This window comes from Glycine soja, chromosome 6, assembly GCF_004193775.1.
Source record: "Glycine soja cultivar W05 chromosome 6, ASM419377v2, whole genome shotgun sequence".
In the NCBI taxonomy this organism is placed as follows: domain Eukaryota; kingdom Viridiplantae; phylum Streptophyta; class Magnoliopsida; order Fabales; family Fabaceae; genus Glycine; species Glycine soja.
Window position 1 is genome coordinate 306,681 of NC_041007.1, and position 19,970 is coordinate 326,650.

The 19,970-nt window shown below is 28.8% G+C and overlaps 2 protein-coding genes across 2 annotated transcripts; one reads left to right on the forward strand and one right to left on the reverse strand.

Annotated features, from left to right (window-relative positions):
- The first annotated feature begins 3,996 nt into the window (after positions 1–3,996).
- Positions 3,997–6,028, forward strand: LOC114414417. The gene is made up of 2 exons (XM_028378686.1): positions 3,997–4,333; positions 4,953–6,028. The coding sequence occupies exons 1-2, from the start codon at positions 4,055–4,057 to the stop codon at positions 5,787–5,789; spliced, it is 1,116 nt and encodes a 371-aa protein (XP_028234487.1). The 5' UTR covers positions 3,997–4,054; the 3' UTR covers positions 5,790–6,028.
- Positions 6,029–8,817: 2,789 nt separating this feature from the next.
- Positions 8,818–10,427, reverse strand: LOC114414419 (probable BOI-related E3 ubiquitin-protein ligase 3). Its single transcript, XM_028378687.1, has 2 exons — positions 9,741–10,427; positions 8,818–9,487 (listed from the first exon to the last, which is right to left on the reverse strand). Exons 1-2 carry the CDS (start codon positions 10,047–10,049, stop codon positions 8,933–8,935), a joined length of 864 nt encoding a protein of 287 aa, XP_028234488.1. The 5' UTR covers positions 10,050–10,427; the 3' UTR covers positions 8,818–8,932.
- Positions 10,428–19,970: the final 9,543 nt, after the last annotated feature.

Sequence of the window (19,970 nt, forward strand, 5' to 3'; positions counted from 1 at the left end):
TTATTCTCCTTTTTTTATTATTATTTATATACTTTTTTCTCCTATCTTATATTTATTTTTCTTCTTATGGTTAACTCCAATCTAATTTTGACGTTGAGGGTATGAATTTAATTTAGATTTTTTTTACTATAAAGCATGATTTTTTGGTCTAAATCAAATATATCATTTATTGATCAACGTGTTTGGTGGTTATCATGTATAAGTCTAATTTTAAATTTATGAAGGTAAATATCATTATATAAATTATGGAAAAATAAATTAAATATTAAATCGTACCAAATATTTATCAAAAATGACTTTAATAGATTTTAGGTCTTTTATAAAATAAACAACTGATGATTTTTTTATTACAAAATGATGTAAATTATATTCGGCCTCCTGAGGATCATAATACAAATAATTGGTGGATCTTTTGGTGTGAGCCAGTATAGTGTATGGTGGGTAGCTTTGCGTTCGCGACGTGTGCCTAACACACGAAAGCGTATGGCCTGCGCACTTTAAAAAGTTGGCGATCGTGTGGGAAAGCAGTGTTTTTGTCTGCTGCGGGAGAAACTTTTTGTTGAATGTGGACTTTATGGCACCCAATCACCAAAGTCCCACAAAACTTACTTGGCCCAATAAAGACATAAACCTCCCCAAAAATCTACAACCACTACCTCTCACAATAATCAAATACAACTAAATTGTATTCTTGCCCAAAATAAACTTAATAAAATATTTAAAAATTAATATTACATCCTTCACATATCTTTTGGTATTTTTTTTTTTCCAAAATAATTGATGTTTTAAAATTTCAAAGTCTAATGTATTTTTCTTAAATACATCCTTATTTAATATTCCGCATGAGTAATGCAAGTATTAAAGACTAAGGTATTAAATAAATATATTTTAGTCCAAATATAATTTTTTTTAGTTTTATTAAACATTTTTTAATTTATGTGCAATAACTTTAAACATTAAAAGATGTGGAAAAAAAAAGATATGAAAAAAAGATAATAATTCTGATAGAAGAAGTAAAAATCAAAGAGACATGCATTTTTTTCTTATTTCATTCTCATCACTACTCAACAGTCTATGCCCCTCTCACAAACAAGACGCTCACAATAAGGTTTAGTCTTCACTCATAAGATGATATATGGTTGCAAAATCAGAGTGGGAATTCCCTCTCTTTTAGCACCTTGGAGGAGTTTTTCAATATTTTATTGAGTGCAAATTATATTTAACAAATATTTAAATATCATTATAAAAGCATTAGCCTATAACCACTTACCAAACTCAACATGAACAACATATACACAAACCACAAGCATTCGTAAGGCTTGCAAGTTTCAACTTGTGTTTGTCTGCGATTGTCAAGGTTTGTGAATCCACGAGTTTTTATTGTTGGACCGGTCGAAAATGACCAACGGCCTAATACTATTAGTTGTACGCATTAATTTGATTTAGGAACTTTGTTCATACAACCTGCTTACCTTTTGGTAGTGATGAGATATTAGTGATTGTTGCTTTCAAAAAGGAAATAGGCTTAATTGTAAAAATAGTTTTTCTATTTTTTTTTTAACTCACTAAATCGATTTTCCTAATTTTGTAATTTATTATCAAAGTTTTCCTTTTTTTCCAAATTGACTATCTGAGTACCCAAAATAAAAATTGGATGTTGATAGTTAATGTAAAACGTTGACAATCATGAGTCTACATATAATTGGTTGTTTAAGAGATATTTACAAATTAACTCTCATCAATGATTATCTTAGTAACAATGACGGATGAAAAATAATTCACCACAAAGGCCATAGAATCGAACCTTGACCTCAACTTTGCTTTTCTACAAATGCTCTTGTCGCTAGACCTTCCATCTTCCTCATCGTCATTGTAATAATTGAAAAGAAACAATCGTTGAAGGAGAGACAATGAAGAAGCAGAGCGTATACAAAACCAAGAAGAGGCTATGGGATTTGTGCACAAATTCGCCATCAATATCATAAGATCTGGTGAAACTCTTTCCAGATTTGAAATATCACCTGTCCGTTCATCGCCATTGCCATCACCTTCTGCACCTTGGTTGTCGGATGAGGATTGAGTCTAGGTTTAAGTCTGGATTAAGAATTGAGGGGAATGTGAAAGTTAGGGATTTATGGATACTGAGAAGGTTTTCTGATTCATGGAGGAAGTTTACGGGTTTAAAAAATAGATGAGGTAAATTGTTAGTAAGATAATTATTATGAGGATTGATTTGTATATATCTCTTAAACGACCAATTATTTACAAACATGTGACAATAATGTGTTTTACATTAATTATCAACGTCCAATCTTTAGTCCATTTTAAAAAAAAAACTCTAATAATAGATTAAAAAATAAAAAAAATCAATCTAATGAGTTAAAAAAATAAATAAGGAGACTATAAGGAAATAATGAAGATCATATTAATTTGAACAACCAAATCATGGTAACATCAGAAGAGTATATATACACATTTGAATCTTATTCACCACACACTACAAATCCAAGTAATTTCGAAAGCTGCAAAATTTTACTGGTTTAAGTGATGTAAATAATCGAATTTGGCCATGAATTCCACGTAGTCAATACACTGGAAAAAGGGTTGTCAATACACTGCAAAATTTATTACTTTTCCCGTTTTATCCCTTTTTTCCTTTTCTCCGTCTGTCTGACTCTCTCCATCAGCCTTCATCTTCCTCTAATTCCACCATTGTGTGGCACTGCTTCTGGTGGCTTTTTTTTTTCCTCTGATGATTGGATTAAATGAAAATGAAAACAACGAAGCTTTGTGCCACACAACTAGATCTACCAAAAAATCAAAACCAGATCCGCTCCACAATCAGATCTACAAAAAAAATGAAACCCAAATCCACATCGGTGCTTCCGATGGGCATCTGAGAAGTAGCTGGTGAAATCGAGGAAGAAAAAGGCGATAGAATCGACGCTGAAAGGGTAAGGAAATGGGAACGAAGTGGAGGAACTCGAGGACGACGGACTTTGGGCACAGATCGATGGAATCGGGACAGTTAGAGGATGTCAGAAGCACGTCGGGGAGGACAACATTCAGCTGAATGAAGGAAGGAATGAAGTTAAAATTTTATACCATCTTAACGGTCTCGATTACTTTTGCACACGAGATTTAAACACTCATACTAAAAATTCAAAATATGTACATTAGCAAAACTCTTAGATAAATAGTTAACTATGAATTAATTATTATGCTAAATTAAACATTATTCAAACTTATTAATGCTAAAAAATTTCTCATGAGTTGTTTAAAATTAAAATATTTTTTGTTAATAAAAGTTGTCGTTGGAGTATTTGACATTCCATTTTTCATACAAGCATAATTGCTTAACTATTTTTTATCAATAAAAAAAATACTTTCCAAGCCATTAAAATGGCTCATCCATTTATTTCCTATTTTATTTCATTTTAGAAAATATAGAACTATATTCAACTTATTTCCTTAATTTTCTCATTGATAGATATAAATTTTTGGTTACATAGACTTCCCATTTTAAAAGGAGCGAAATCTGCAAAATTGGCATTGGCTATAAAACATAGTTTTAAAAATTATTTTGGAGGAGTCGGTCCTATAAAAAAAAAATTGTTGAATTGGTCCAATGTTTGATCCGAACAAATCATGGAATCAACTTTTAGAATAACCAATAAAAAATTGGGAAACTAAAAAGTAGAGAAGAAAAAACTAGTTCACGGGTCAATAGAAAAATGTTCGATAGAGGGTTGTTTTGATTTGTTCTTAAAAAAAAAATCAACTTAAGGTATTTATCTTAAGCTATAAATTATTAGAAGTTAGAGTTAAAATTTATGTTATTTTGATCTTGTGTGTATTTTGAATGTTAAAAATGTAAAAAATAATATATTTTTTAAAATTTTAATATCATAATTCTTTAATAGTATTATTATTATTGTTATTTTAATCCTATAAAAAAAAAAGAAAAAAGAGAGGGTTAGGTAATACTAATAGAAGGAAGGAAAGAATCAACGTTCCAGTCTTCATTTGTGTTTTTGTAGATAGAAGCCCAGCCATGGATAGGCTTCTATCATCGCCTTCACCCCCTTCTTTCACATTTCTCACTCGATTCGAATCTGCAACTGCAAGATTCATTTTCACACGTTCTCATTCTCACTTGAAGCGGGTCACCTCAATTTGTTGCCAGCATGCTAATCCATCTCCTTTCACTCCCTTTCTCGCTTCTTCCAACCACCCCAATACTTTTCCATCCATTTCCTCTCCTTCAGTTCGCTCCACACCCGAATCCCATTCTCTCAATCAAATCAAAACTGGGGCTTTCCAAAAACCAAAGGTATGATTCTTTGTACTCTCAACAATTGTTATTGCTAATGCCGTTTGGTTATTTGAATTAAAGAGTAAATCAAATCTCCCTGTGTTTGTCGGCAGGTAAAGCTACTCTTTGATTTTTAAAAATTCCAGGGAACCTTACTATCCAATTCGAATTTCATATGTGTGCTAAGGGGGAAGAATCTTCCTTTGAAACCTAAATTAAATGCCATGCTTCTTGTAAATTTAGTTTATCTGTTCTTTTACTGTTTCAATCTGTAACCCTGCTTCAGTTTTTTTTCTTATTTTCTCGCGTACCAAACAAATCTATGACCCTGGTTTGGTACTAGGGCAAGTTGTTAGCTTCTTAGTGGTTTTATATGGTTTTTGTTCCTTGACGGCTTGACCAATTTCTGTGCCAATAAAACATGATCATCAAGTTTCTTGTCAAGTTATGTGTAATTGAATAGAGACTTGGATACACGGAAAGTTATGGGTGGCATATTTCAATTTATTGTTTTATTTTGGTTTTGGATGATATTCTTGACGGTAGTACTTTTTTTTTTCCCTAGATCTTTTAAAATTCTGGTGTATAAATAGGTGCTAAGAAGAAGAAAAAAAATCCTCTATGCTTTTTGTCTCAGGTAATAACAGCTCGGACGCTTGTAATACTTTCTGCTCTTGCTATGATCTTAATCCAACCAGCTATTGCACCAGCAGCTTTTGCTACCTTTCAAACTGCTGCCAAGACTGGTGGTCCTGCTGCTGCAGTTGGTAGAAAACTAATCCATACTGAGCTCCTAAGTAGTGCTTGGACTGGTTTCTTAGCTGGCTGCTTGCACACCTTATCAGGGCCTGACCACCTAGCTGCCTTGGCTCCATTGTCAATCGGTCGAACACGAATGGAGAGTGCTGCTGTTGGAGCCCTTTGGGGTTGTGGCCATGACGCCGGTCAGGTTCTTTTTGGGTTAATATTTCTTATCCTCAAGGATCAACTCCATATTGAAATTATCCGAACTTGGGGCACCAGAGTGGTGGGTCTTACTCTGCTAATAATTGGTGCTTTGGGAATTAAAGAAGCTTCAGAAGTACATGCCCCAATTGTTGCATTAGAAAGTGATGAATGCAATGTCAACGTGTATGAATCACTTGATAATCCAACAGTAGGCAAAAAGAAGATAGGTTTTGCTACTTTTGCAACAGGGATAGTCCATGGCCTGCAACCAGATGCATTGATGATGGTGTTGCCTGCCCTTGCTTTGCCTTCACGTTTAGCTGGTGCTGCGTTTCTCATCATGTTCTTAATTGGAACTGTAATTGCAATGGGAAGTTATACTGTGTTTATAGGCTCGTGTAGCCAGGCACTGAAGGATAGAGTACCTAGGATAACCGAGAAACTCACTTGGGCTTCTTCCCTTATTGCAATAGCCCTCGGATTGGCTATCATTATTAGCCAGTTTTTTGGGTTTCATCTGTATTAAGTATTAAAACATTTTTAATCAGACTTTTTTTGGTATTTAGAAAAAGTAGAGACGTTGGACAGAAATTTGGGTTGTTTAGAGGAAGTACAATCCAGGAAACATGTGAAATTGATTGTTGATTATTTACTTTGCACTTGAATGTGTGTAGGTATATGTAAGTTCCATGATTCTGCAGCTGAGAACAGCGTAGCTCTTTTGTCTATATTTCTGGAATTTATTTTATATACTGTTGTCTGTCAGAGTTAAATGTATGATGTCTTGGAGTTCACTACATCATGCCATTATTATGCGAGAGTTTTACAACAAAAACAGGATAAAAATTAGTCATTTGAAATTATCATAAATTGTTGGGAGGAAGATGATTCTAAAAAAGAACTGCTGCGTGGTAGTTCTGTCAACAGATTTACTTGTGTTTAGAACTTCATCTGCAATACAGATTGATTGCCACCCTCTCTATTCATGTCTATCAGTGGCAGCAAGAAGTAGCTTCTGCATTTAATGTGTTTTGTTCAGCATCAAACAAAAACTCGCGTCTCTACTCTAAATACTCGCCAAGAGCATCAACCAAAAAAGACGCAGGAGCAAATATACCAAGCTTCCACGTCAAGTGCTGTTCCACACACATTGATAACGTTCATGTCTATTTCGTGAAGTGCCATGGTTTTTTATGTTAATTCTCAAGATTTGGCTGCAGCTTCAATTAAAACTAAATTAATCTTGTGTGTCCAATATCAGCATCAAGTGCTTGCAATATAAGTCTGTATTGGATGTATTGACAAAATCATGATGACGAGTTCCTGATTAAACTAGTGTAGCCCTATCTTAAAGCTGGATAAATTTGAAATCAGTGAGAAGAGAACTGATCAAGAATCCCTCAAACTGGTCCAAATATCGGTACATAAAACTGGTTTGAACTAACATTATTTTATTTTATTTTATTTTCTTTGAAAAATAAAATACTTTGAGTGTTATATATTGTTAATATAAAATCTAATCACAAATTATTTTTAATATCATTTTTAGGTGATTATTATAAGAGTTAACAAATATAACATGGTATGTATTATTTATTCTATTATTAATTTTTATATTGTCGGCGTGTGCATTGTTTATTTTAATATTTTTTATTTATCTAATAAAAAATCAGTAAAAAACATTATACTTTATTACTTTCCACTAAGTAGATGATTACTTGATTTTGTAATTAATACACGTATAAAAAATTCAGTACACTAATCGATTATATTTTACTATAATCAATTATTTCAGCTACAAAGTATAGCTTACGTGTTTATTACAATGATGTTTTACTTAGAGATTACTCAGAGATTAGTAGCAGATTACTTATTTGAATCACAAGTTTGATCCATGAGTATGTAGAACACTAAATACTTGGTAAGGAAGTTTTATCACTTATAATATATAATATGAATTTAAAAGTATTTCTCACAAAAAAACATCAAAATTATATATTTTTACTGAAATTTCATGCCAAAACTATCATAAATAATTAAAGATAAGATTTAACTACTGATAAAAAAATCAATATTATATATATATATATATATATATACACCCACAGAAATCTTTTAAACTTTAATTCCTATGTTTTTTTTTTTACTTATTCAGCTTATTATTTATTAAATGAAGAAAGCCTTAATTTTTTTTTTATATTTTTAAGACATTAAGTATTTTTACTTTTACGTTTAATATTTTACAATAAAATATTATGATGGTAAATAAGAAAATATTGTAAGAGGTTATAATATTAGTTATATTTTATAAAGAAAGTATTAAATGAAAAATATAAATGTTTTTAATATCTTAGAAACACAAAAAATATTTAATACTTTGGGTTTCATAAAAATTTAAAGTCATTTTTAATTTTGTATATTTTTAGTTATTAACTTTCTCACTTATTAAATGAAGAAAGTTTTAAATTTTTTATTCTTTTAAGACATTAAGTATATATTTTTACATTTAACATTTTTTAAAAATGTTAGGGTGATTAATAAAAAAAAATACTGTGAGAGGTTACAATTTTATTTATATTTTATAAAGAAAGCATTAAATAGAAAAATAAATGTATTTTATATCTTAGAAACATAAAAAGTACTAATACTATGAGTTTAATAAAATATTTATTGTCATTGTAAAACTCTTTGTAATTTTTTTTAGATTAACCTTTTAAATTGTTAACAAATAAAAAATGATCTTTAATATTTATTATTAAAATAAAAGCTTACCATCTTTGGTATCAATTTTAAAGTAATATAAAATTAAAAAACTTAAATAAAAATATTAAAATCAAAAAATTTATCATATATAATAATTCAAAATTGAATCACAATATGTTTTTTATGTTATTAATTTGTTACCAAAATTTTTTATCGATACACATACTATTTTTCTAATAACTTTTTATATTTTGAAAAAAAATTAACTACCGGTATATTTAATAAATAGAAAATTAATAAAAAGAAAATTTAGAATTATTCATGTATAAATAAATTATTTTAAAAAACAGTTATAACACGTGTGTGTATATATATATATATTACAAATCCATAAATAAGTAATTGGTGATAGAATCATCCTTAAAAAAAACTGGTGATAGAACCATGATAAAAGTTGGCCCTATGAAACTTCTTTTATGGTGAAAATACTTGGAAAAACTAAAATGTCACATAATCAAGAATAAACCATTCATCCGTTTAAAATATCTAAGAAATGGCAATCAGCATGAATAGACCATTCATCACTGACCTGCTATCACATATCGCTCTTAAAGATGATGCATATAATCGTACAATTTACTTTTAATTATAAATTTGTGATATGGAAATATCATCTAATGCATAAAAGGCCCAAATATAAAAGGACATTTGGAAAATATGGTGATTTTCAGTCAACTATTGTTTGCCAAATTTATCAGGTTATCTATCTGCATTGGTATTTTTTTAATGAAAGAGAATCATTAAAGAGACACAATTTGTTTTGCAAGGATAAATACTACTAACAAATAATGTATTGGAACACCTAATCGATATTTTGACTGGAAATCTTAATAGTAGTAACAAATAAGCAATTTTGTTCTTTAAAAATAAAAACTAGTAAAATGATGTCATATTCAAAAGATCAGCCTATACAATTAAAGTCTCTATACTGGACTTTTTAGGCATACTACAGACAGGACAAACTTGCAGAAAAGGCTCACAAGTTTTACACGAACAGAGGTGCCTGCAAGGAAGAATCATAAAACACGATTTTTGAGAATTACAACATTTGCAATCCATTGTCCTTTTCCTAATTTGTTCAACCTCTTCCACCCCACCACCACGGCACAATCTGTTTTCTCCCGTTCCTTCTTCCATTGCCCTGTTTCTCATGTTTTCATCCCAACACGACTCTGCATCCTCTGCTGTCACCCTATACAGAGCTCTTTCTTTCATCTCTTCTAAGGTGTTATGAAGAGACAGTACCATAGCCTCGTTTTCCTCGGCTACCTTCCGCCATGATTGGTTCTCCACCTCCAACCTTGTCAGAAATTCTTTCAACTCAGTGGTTTTCTTTGTTGCTTGGGCTATTTCTTCATCTTTCTGTCTCAACAAATGAAGAGCATTCGCTTCCACCTTCTTCAATAACTCTGACACATGCTGTTTCCTTTGCTCTTGCAACAAAATACTCAATTTTTCATTCTGCACAAAACACAAAACACAAAACAAATGCTGATTAGATTAAGAAAAGACACAAAAAACAATTCTCAATTTTTTAATAACAAATATTGAAGATTTGAAATAGCGGTTAACAGTGAATTTGTCGGGTTCTTTGAAAGTGCAGAGTGCGGGCAAATGTAACCGAAGCGGTCACTTTGTCCTTGATTTCGGCCGAAATTGCGGGTGCAGACGTCTTAATTAATTATAACACCCTGAAAAGAATCGGTAAACTAACCTGTGATCTGATACAGTGATCAATCTCCCTCTGTTGATCAAACACAATAGCCAAGCTTTGAGGATATGAGGCTAAAGGTTGAATAACGTTCTTATGGAGGGCGTAGTGGTGGACATTGGAATTAGAAAAACAAGAAAAGTTGGGATCAACAAGAGACATGTTCTGATTCATCTGCCAGGCATGATGTTGTTCTACTGGTTGTTGCCTATGACCATATGCTGCTTGAGAATTGTCTGCCATTAAATTCTTTGACCCATAAAACGGAAACGGAGGAGCATTGTTGGGAAACAACTGTGCTTCAATGGCCATATCCTGTTAAAATAAACACCGAACCGTTGTTCTTCACCGCATTTGCATGCAATTGCACAGAGCAAGATTAAAAGGATGGATCAGATTCAGAGGATGAACTGGGTGTGTTGTGATTGCGAGGAAGACGGAGTAGTGTGGCAGTGCTTGGTGTGCAAGGATAGATATTTATAGTGGGGTGGAAATAATAAATTAATGGATATATTTTGAATGAATAGAAATAGTAACTGAAAAAGTTGAAAAGGAAACAAAAGAAAAGGCCTAGGATACTGCAGAGTCTCTCTCTCTTCTTTTATTAAAAATTTCAGAATTAAAGAAAGAGGAGTGTGGGACGCGGTAAGCAACGACGCCCCACATGCAGATTTTGTGACTTAACTCAGACATAGGCGTTTCTTTCGATTTCATTTCAATATAAAGAACACAAAAAACAAAACTGACATAAATAAATTATACCTGTGGATGTGAAAAAGTCAGTTTCCATTCAAGAGTAAAATTTTAACTGTCAGATTTTTCAGCAGTTTCATCTCTTAACAAAGGAAAGGATTCAAACCGTACGATGCGATTTACTGTCTAATAAATAAATATCCATGGAATCCTTTTTCCCCTTCCGTAATTCCAAGTTTATTACTGATTTAGGAGGTTATTTCGCCTTAGAAGTTACCCATTCAGGTTTTGCCAAGCTTATTAAGAAATTAATAAAACCAATGCTATACATTAAATCATGAGATGATCATTTGTTGCCATTTTATTATATTATAAATTTAATTTAAATTATACCCACAAAATGTATAACAAATCGTATATAATAACTATATTAGTTGTAAATGAATGTACCAACAAAAGTTACATGTAAAAAAAAAGTTTGTGTATAGTATATAGGATAGCAGTTTCTATGTATATTACCAAATTGTTTTAGACAGATGTCTTATTAAAATAGAAGTACGTTATTTTAAATCGTGTGAAGTTCTTAGTTTCACATAATTGTATTAGTCAATAATTTCTTTTATTTAAAAGTTTTTTTTTTAATGGGCAATAACTATAGTCAGAGGCTAGTTTTTTCTCAATGTCTACAAAAATGAGACTTATTTCTTTCCATATAAATTTTGCTGGAGAAAAATGGATTCAAATTCCATTATGCATTTCTTTCTACATCAAAACAACATCCTGGTATTCAATAAAAGCAGAAAATCTAAATCAATTTCATACAAAGACCAGAAATCAAGTCATGGTCAACATATTTAAATGCAAAAGAAAAAAAATTAAACAATTCAATTCTAATTAAATATTAAAACTTTATTGCATATCCATTTAAAAATAAATTAAATAAGTCAAAAGAAAAAGTGTAACTCTTAACAATCTACAATAAATAGGCTGAACCTATTGAATATGATTTTATTTATATAATAAATTTTTTGGTCACCATAACAAGTAGAGTCATTGACTTCTGGTGCACCCAAGAGACTGACTATTCTGTATAATAAATTTAAGATCATTTAATACTATGATTAATTAATATGAATAATTATTTATAAATTTTAATATGGAATTTATGAATTTATTTGATAAACTTGATAATTAAAATCAAACCAATTTGGTTTGACTTAGTCCAATTATTGATTATTTTCACTTCAAATTTGAATAAAATCAATTATAACAGATTCAATTATCAGATTTATCTTTTATTTAAACCTAAATTAATAAAATCAGTCAATTAATTCCAACTTTTAAATAATATATCTAAACTTAGAGCTTAATTTGTGCTTCAATTTGTATATTATATTTCTTTTTCACTGATTAATAGATTTTTTGGTAACCAAACCAAGTATGATCATTGACATCTCGTGGTCGTTAGGGGCTGACTGTTTTGCATAATAAATTTAAGATCATTTAATATTATCGTTAATTAATATGAGCAAGTTATTCATGAATTTTAGTATTGTGATCATGATTAAAATGTAAGAAATAAAAAAATAAATATAGAAAAAATTGATAATTGGTCTCAAATTCAATTAAGTCCAATATTGTGATAATTATAATTATTTAAGGTATCATTAAAATATAATTTATTTAATTAAAATGTAAAAAATAGAAAAAATTGATGATTAGAATCAAGTTGCAAATTTTGATAAAGGGATGATTAAATGTTTTTATTTTAAAATAATTTTTTAAAATAATAGGATAAAAAAATTTATATTTTAGCTTAACTTCTACATGCTCGACCAACTAGATAATATTTTTAGTATGATTTTAATATAGTGATTATAAAAGATTAAAAACATATAATATATAGTGACCAGTGATTGAATGAAAATATAGTATATGTATTACTTATTTTAATTAAAATGTACTACTTGTAATTTATAAATATTTAACATGCGACTTTTTTATGCCAGGTGCATGCTAACGTTGGTAACTTGGTACATCACCGTTTCACTCTATTTTTTAAAAAAATTAAAAATATTTAATATTCTTATTTATATGATTAAATATCGTTAGAAAAAAATAATTGGATGTTATAAAATCATTTCCGCGTTAATATGAATATATAAGCAGTGATGTCGGGAAAAATGTGGTAAATTTCATTCAACAAAAAAAATCACGTTTTTCCAAAGAAAATTTATCAGCATCAAAATGGTTCTGTTCTTTGAGTAATTATCAATCATTAAGTTTGTTACGTAAAACAAAAACATAAGTTTGGCTCGTTAATAAATAAAAAAAGAGTACTTAATTTTATTTTATTTTTACCTTTTTATAGCACACTTACCCTCTCATACACTTTATAGATCACCATAAATCCATAATCCCACGTTAATCATTTAAGTGTTCAAAATTATATGAATGTCTCGTGTATATAATTAAAATCTCGATCTCATGAAAACAACTCAAACTATTATAATATGGTAGTAATATACTGCGTATACTTTTTTTTGGCGGGTTATGCTATTTTCTTCTGTACGTAAGTGTTGTTATATTTTTTACATTAATTTGAATTATTGAATTTGATTTCAATACATGAAGATTGTATAAGCTTTTTTTTTCTTTTTTCTTTTCTGAATTGAAGATTGTAAGCTAGTATTCACATATTTAATCACATTATTATTAAAAATAACATGCATTGAATTATGATGCAAGTGACTGAATAGGTGGTCAATTAGATTTTTTTACATCATTAATAAAATTAATATACTTCAAATTATTGTTATTAAGATGAGAGAAATTTCTAGAAGAATTTATTATTAATTTGAAAATTGATAATCATAAATATATGACTATATTATATTTAAATAATTAAGATTAAAGTATACATATTTTTCAAGTAATTATGTGATTATTATATAATTTACAATATAAATCATTGATATACGACTGTATAGTTAATATTTGTAATTCTAATTTAATTTTCATAATAATTAAATATTTTAATGGGAGTATATATATATATATATATATATATATATATATATATATATATATATATATATATATATATATATATATATATATAATTGTCTACATGTCAAGTCAGATAATGAATTTAACATGCATTTGCTATTTAATTGCTTTTATGGAAACTGGAAAGTGATGACAAAAATTTTAAATATAATATTTTATTTATTTTAAAAATAGTTTTAAATATTTTTTTGAAAGTCAAAGAAAAGAGATTTTATTAAATGACACCAGACTGCAGGCACAAGGAGTATCAGTATTAAATAATTAATAAAATATTTGATACATTTTATATTAAATATTCTTTCATCACTATCCATAAAGTAATTAATAGCAAAGAAAATAAGTATTATGTTTTTTTATCATTAATAAGTATTATATTTAATACCGAAAAAATTATTAAATCATTTTATATTTTAAAATGATAAATACTGTATTTGCATTAAATATCTATAATTTTTTATTTACCTCACTAGCGTATCTTGATTAACATTCTTTAATTAACATAAATAATATTATTTTTCATCTAACATTTTTCTGTACATAATTATATTTATTAAAAAACGAAAATTTTAAATTGTTTTTTTATTTTTAAATCACTAAATACAATTTTATTTAATATTTTTTATATAGTAATAAGAGGATAAATTAAATAATTTTGTTTCAGAATATAAAAATACCACATTTAAAAATAGTTATTAAGATAATTAATTTCTATAACTGAAATATATCATTATAAAAATAAATAATATTTTTTTTACAAAATAAATGATGACATGACAAATATGTATAATCTGCCGATTTTTTTATGAACAGTGTGTGGAAATTAAACTTTAGCAAATAATGTAACTATTAATTAGTTAAGGATATGCGCACAATATATCATTATCAGTTTTTATTTGAAAAATATACGATTTCAACTTGAGAAGTTAAAATAGTTTACGCGTGTCTATGTTTCATGAAAGATTTTCTTTTCTATCTTCGGTGATCTATATTTGAGATTAACGAGGGTATAGGATTACTCGTGTACGTGGTAATAACTGGTGATATAAAAAGAAAAAAAGAAAAATAATATGCTACACACCATTCAGTGAATATTGCTAAAAGGTACAAATAAATAAATATATTTTTTTGAAAAATGAAAGATCAGACGGTGTAATTAATTTAAACATATGTCAGCTGAAATGGAAAGTGAGGGTTATCCTAATATTTATTTAATGTTAATTAAAACTTTTCATAATCTTTTTGATTTATTATATATTCCATGCAGAGTTGTGGGCCACATACAATAGCTTGTAAGTCATGCATCATTTTCTACAAATAAAAAGTTCGAATCATCTCGTTTTCAAGACAAGATGCATGTCTCAAACTCTCCACTAATCATTTATGCAGAATTTTATTCATGATGATGTGGTTTTTGGAAATTTTTAACCTTTTTTTTTAATTACATATTGCTTTATGAGTGGTTGATAGCGGGTATAAATCTTCTCATCCTCCAAAAAGCCAAAAAGTACACGTAATAACCATCAGTTATATATATCGCTTAATTTGTTTTGAGGAGTGGGAGCCAACCGGAGTTTTTAGCCATAACTGAAAGTAAAAGGCAGAAAAAGTTTATTATATATAATATAATACAATGGCTCATAAAAAAATGAAAGCATGCATATGCATATACGCATATAGTGATCTTGATCTCTTTGAAGTTTGGACTTTATATTGAACCAATCTCTTTGGAAGTGCACATGTATTGAGAGAAAGGCATGAGCATGACCCACCTTACGGTGGAATCCCAAATCACGGAAACATTATAGTAGGAGTTTATTACCGCAAAGAAATAAAAGGAAAAGAAAAGAATCATGTTTCATTTCCCTAGGTGTTTGGGAAAAGTCATTGGCACTATTTGAAACATTAAATGAGATATTAGATTTTGGTATAGAAGCAGAGAGAGAGATGGACCCACGTGCACGCCACCCACTTTGACCCCATGAACTCGTCACTACTAGTCTTTCGCAACCGCAACCAAAGGGTAGGGTGCAATCCATGTGATTGTGAAAACATAACCTAATATATATTACTATGCCTTGCCATGCTAGTGTATTTGTTATCACTCTTTCTCTCGTGGAAAATGGGCTTTGCTTTTTTTGAAACTAATTATTATAGACGGGCATGTTCCATTACGCATACCCCGTTTATTTCTCGTATTTGACGCAACAAGTCTTTGCAGCAACTTCTCAACTACTTTGTCTTTGTTTTTCTTTTTTGGCTTTGATCCTTCAACCTTGAACCATGGAACTTACGCTGTAATTGTAAATGCCAGTCCCACCTCCTCCCCCCAAGTTACGTGTCCATAGTGGACTTAAAAGAAACTCAGATAACAAATATATAATCAAGTCGTTCAACGTCATAATTGTTCACTTTTGGACTCTTATTTTGCACACTCATGAAACTTGAGTAGTTGGTTGATTTTCAACCAAGGAAAATCTTTGGTGGAGGAGAGGAGGGTCCCTTGATGTTGTGATTATTCCATCTACACCCAGATACCACTGGACTATTACATTGTTGTGAAAGTGAATTCAAAGTCTGCGCAATGACACGCACAGTCCAATTAACTTAGTCTAAACATTTTGTAAATTTAAGGGTTTTTGATATCAAGGATCAAATTAAAGTAAATTTGTTCATCAAATTAAAAACATATATCATGGTACAAATATTAAATTTCTCTTTTTAATTTACTAATAAAATTCTCTGTTTCTATATCCTTAGTATCACCGTACCCTTAATTAAAATATAAGGACTGGCGTTTGAATTTAATTAGTTTTGAATCTTGAGTGATGATTACATTTCAGTCTTAAACAGTAACTACTAAATTCAATAAGCTAATCATCTTAAGATATCTTTGATTAATCTTTTTATTTGATGATGTATGTGCTAGGCAGCTAAGAATTGTACGTTAGCAATTCCCGTACATATACATATATACTATTAAAAGTAATGCTATCTTTTGAAAAACGGTGATGCAAATTATGTAATTGGAGTTTCCTCCATTTAATTTCACGTGGGCACGCCGAGAAACACCACTAATTAAGCACTGAACGTACCTGCTCACCTCACCAAGTTATGTTGTTACTACATCAAAACCCTGTCCTACTCCACTACCAATTTGAGTTGAAAAGAAACATCTACTTTTGTTAGGTTTTCATTATATATATATAAGGTTAAAGCAGAGGTGATTCAATGCTTTTGGTAATCTGAGGACCACCGCCACATTGGATAATTGAAGATAAGTTGGTGGATTCGTCCGTACATGCCTTTGCTGAAACGTTGCCGTGAGAGCGATACACAAGTTGCGTGGTCTTTGGTTCACAACGATGATCGAGGCTATGTTTGTTCCTTTTGTTTGTATCTACAATGACAGGGATATTAGATAATTTCGATTTGTACGTTTTCTTATTAGTCAATCATGTGTTCAACATCTACCCATCTACGTACGTAATGCTAATGTTTCCCCATCTTTACATAAATATATATAATTATAAGAAAGCAATAGAATAATGTTTAGTTCGATTTTTGTGATATGCATGCCTTCTCTACTAAAAATAAAGCTAGGTGGCTCTACAATATGATCATTTTGGCAGTATATCATATATAAATATTCTCTTGAAACACTGATTACATACGCAATCTTCAATAAAATGAGTATACTTTATCGAAGCTGCCATCTTTGTAATACGTAACATCAGTAATATATAACAGCATATGTAATAACAAATTAGCAGGTGCTTAGTAGTAGTTTATAGCCATTGCCTGCATGTATATGTTTTTGGTCTTTGAGTAACTAGAGATGTGCCCATAGCAGGGCTAGTTTTCAATATTAATTAATTAGCTGGCAACTTAATTAACGCCAGAGACGAGAGGATTAAAACAGGTAAAGACAAATTGATTGAATATAAAACTTAGTCGGTTAACAGATCTACTATTAATTTTAGAGTAAATTACTGAGTTTTCTTTTATTTTGTTTTTAATCACACAATATTTGTTATTTCTATACCTTACACAAAAAATTTCATATATTGTTATTATAACAAACTTAAAATTTTAATTTTCAAATGAAATTAAGAAAATTACATTTGTTATAAATTTTGACTAGCTAATTACATAATCTATTTCTTAAATATTAAACAAATTTCCTTCTGCTTTTCATATATAAATTACAATTGAATATTTCTACCAACTTTCAACACAATTGATAAATGATTGAATTTCTTAAATATCTTGACACCAGTTTAATTCATAATTGTGTATATAAATAAAATTTTGTTGGAAGAGAGATAAAATTTATCTCGGTAATTTGAGGATCAATCTTATGACTTCCAACTATGACAATAACTTGCTTTTAGAAGGAAAAAAAAACAATTGAATACCTCTGCAACATTAATCAAAAGTTTGGAATTACTAGTGTATTTAAACGATAAAAAATTGATGATATTAAAATAATTATTAGTAACAAATATTATTTTAAAATTAGTGTAACAAAAATTAAACATGTGAATTATTAACAATTGAATCAATAAAATATGATATATTTATTATTATTTAATTATTAAAAATCAATTTTGTAAAATAATTTTTTATTTCATATGATTAAGTTTTTATTCAGCTTTTAATTATTACTAATATGTATAATTTATTTACAAAATGTAAATTTGAAATAGAAAGAGTTTTATTTAAGAAATAGGTTAGAGTAATACTAGTTGGATATCGATCGAGGAAGCTTCCAACCTAGTAAAACCTGATATTTCTCATTATACGAGTGTTAAGCTAAACTCTGACATTTGACGGTATTAATCTTGGCATTAGTTAATAAACAATATCCGTGAAAGTTACCCAAGATTTTCTATTTGGTAACGGTAGTGGAAAGTGAAAAACCAAGAAAATTATAAGAAAGTGAAAATTGAATCCCCACCACGTAGACGAGGAGCCCGACACACGCAAAGTTGGGGGAGATTGGAGATCCGTATAATTATTTTTAATTTTAATTTGTTAATTAATAATAAAACAACTTATTAATTTAATAATTTAGTTGTTATAATATTTATTCAATAAATAAATATTGTTTTACATTTTTAATATGTATTTATTTAATTTATTATATTTGTTCATTTAAGTTGGTTTTTAATAATTAATTAATTCAATAAATAATTAATTTATGCTTTTTAAGCAATTTAATTATATTTGAAATTTGAAATAGTTATTTGTAAACTATTTAAATATCACTGATTCCAAATTTTTATAAGTATGTATTGTACAAATTAGTTTAACAAGAAAATCTATATATGCAAATGACAAATTTTTTTTATTGATATAGTGATATAAATTTTTTGACACAAATAGTAATAAATATTTATATAAATAGTATTTGGAAGTGTAAAAAAAATACTCATTTATTGGAAATTTAAAAATTTGTGGTAAGATTTTTTATCATATATTTAAGTTTACTAGAATTAGTGATGTGCAGTCAATAAATATTTTTTAAAAATTTGTATATTGATTTATGAACATATAAAAGTATTAAAAAGGTTAAATAAAAAATTAGTAAATATATATTTATGAAAGTGAACTATTATTTGAATGATGACATTAATAATTATTATGATTGTTTTAAAGTGCAGATTATGGTTAGAACCAGAGGTTTGTGTCAGGTAGGGTTATAGAAAGAGCTTTAGGGAGAGAAGTGAATCATGAAGTTGTACTTGTTGTTGAGGATGTTGATCATGCAACTGACGAGGTCCATGAATAACCTGAAGAGGTAGTTACTGCTGATGTAGTTATTAATGCTGAGGGTTTTTCAGGCGGACCTCACGACACATCAATTTTGATGGACTATGTTCATCATGTGACGATGATAATTTGGAATGAAGATGTATTTATATTTTTAAATAAATAATATTTTCATAACTAATTCTTATTATTATTCAAATGATTTATATTTTTATTTTGAGGAACGTTCTTAGTTGAAGTTGTTCTCCCATGAAAGAAAGGTATAGAAATTTGGCTCTAGAGTTTGAAGAATATTTCTTGATTTTACCATTAACTTTGTCATATCAGCAATAATAATATTTTTATCCTTAGTCACTCGATCAACATATAGATGTCCATTGTCCAATTAATGACTTGGCAAAATTAGATAAATATAATTAAAATATGTCAATAAATTTTAATTTGAAACGTCTACTGTCTACTTTAATAAAAAGGAATAATTTTAATATTTAACTAAATAAACACTAAATTTATCACTTCCAACACTATAATTAATCCCAATTCTCATGCAACTTGCAAGCATCCCAAATTTATCATCACGTAGTACATAATTACCACGATATTTGCGTTGTTAGGGGGTGTTTATGGGTTGATTTAATTCGTATTTGAGAGAAAATAATATTTGAATTAATTAATTTTAATTGGTTTAAATTCATTTTT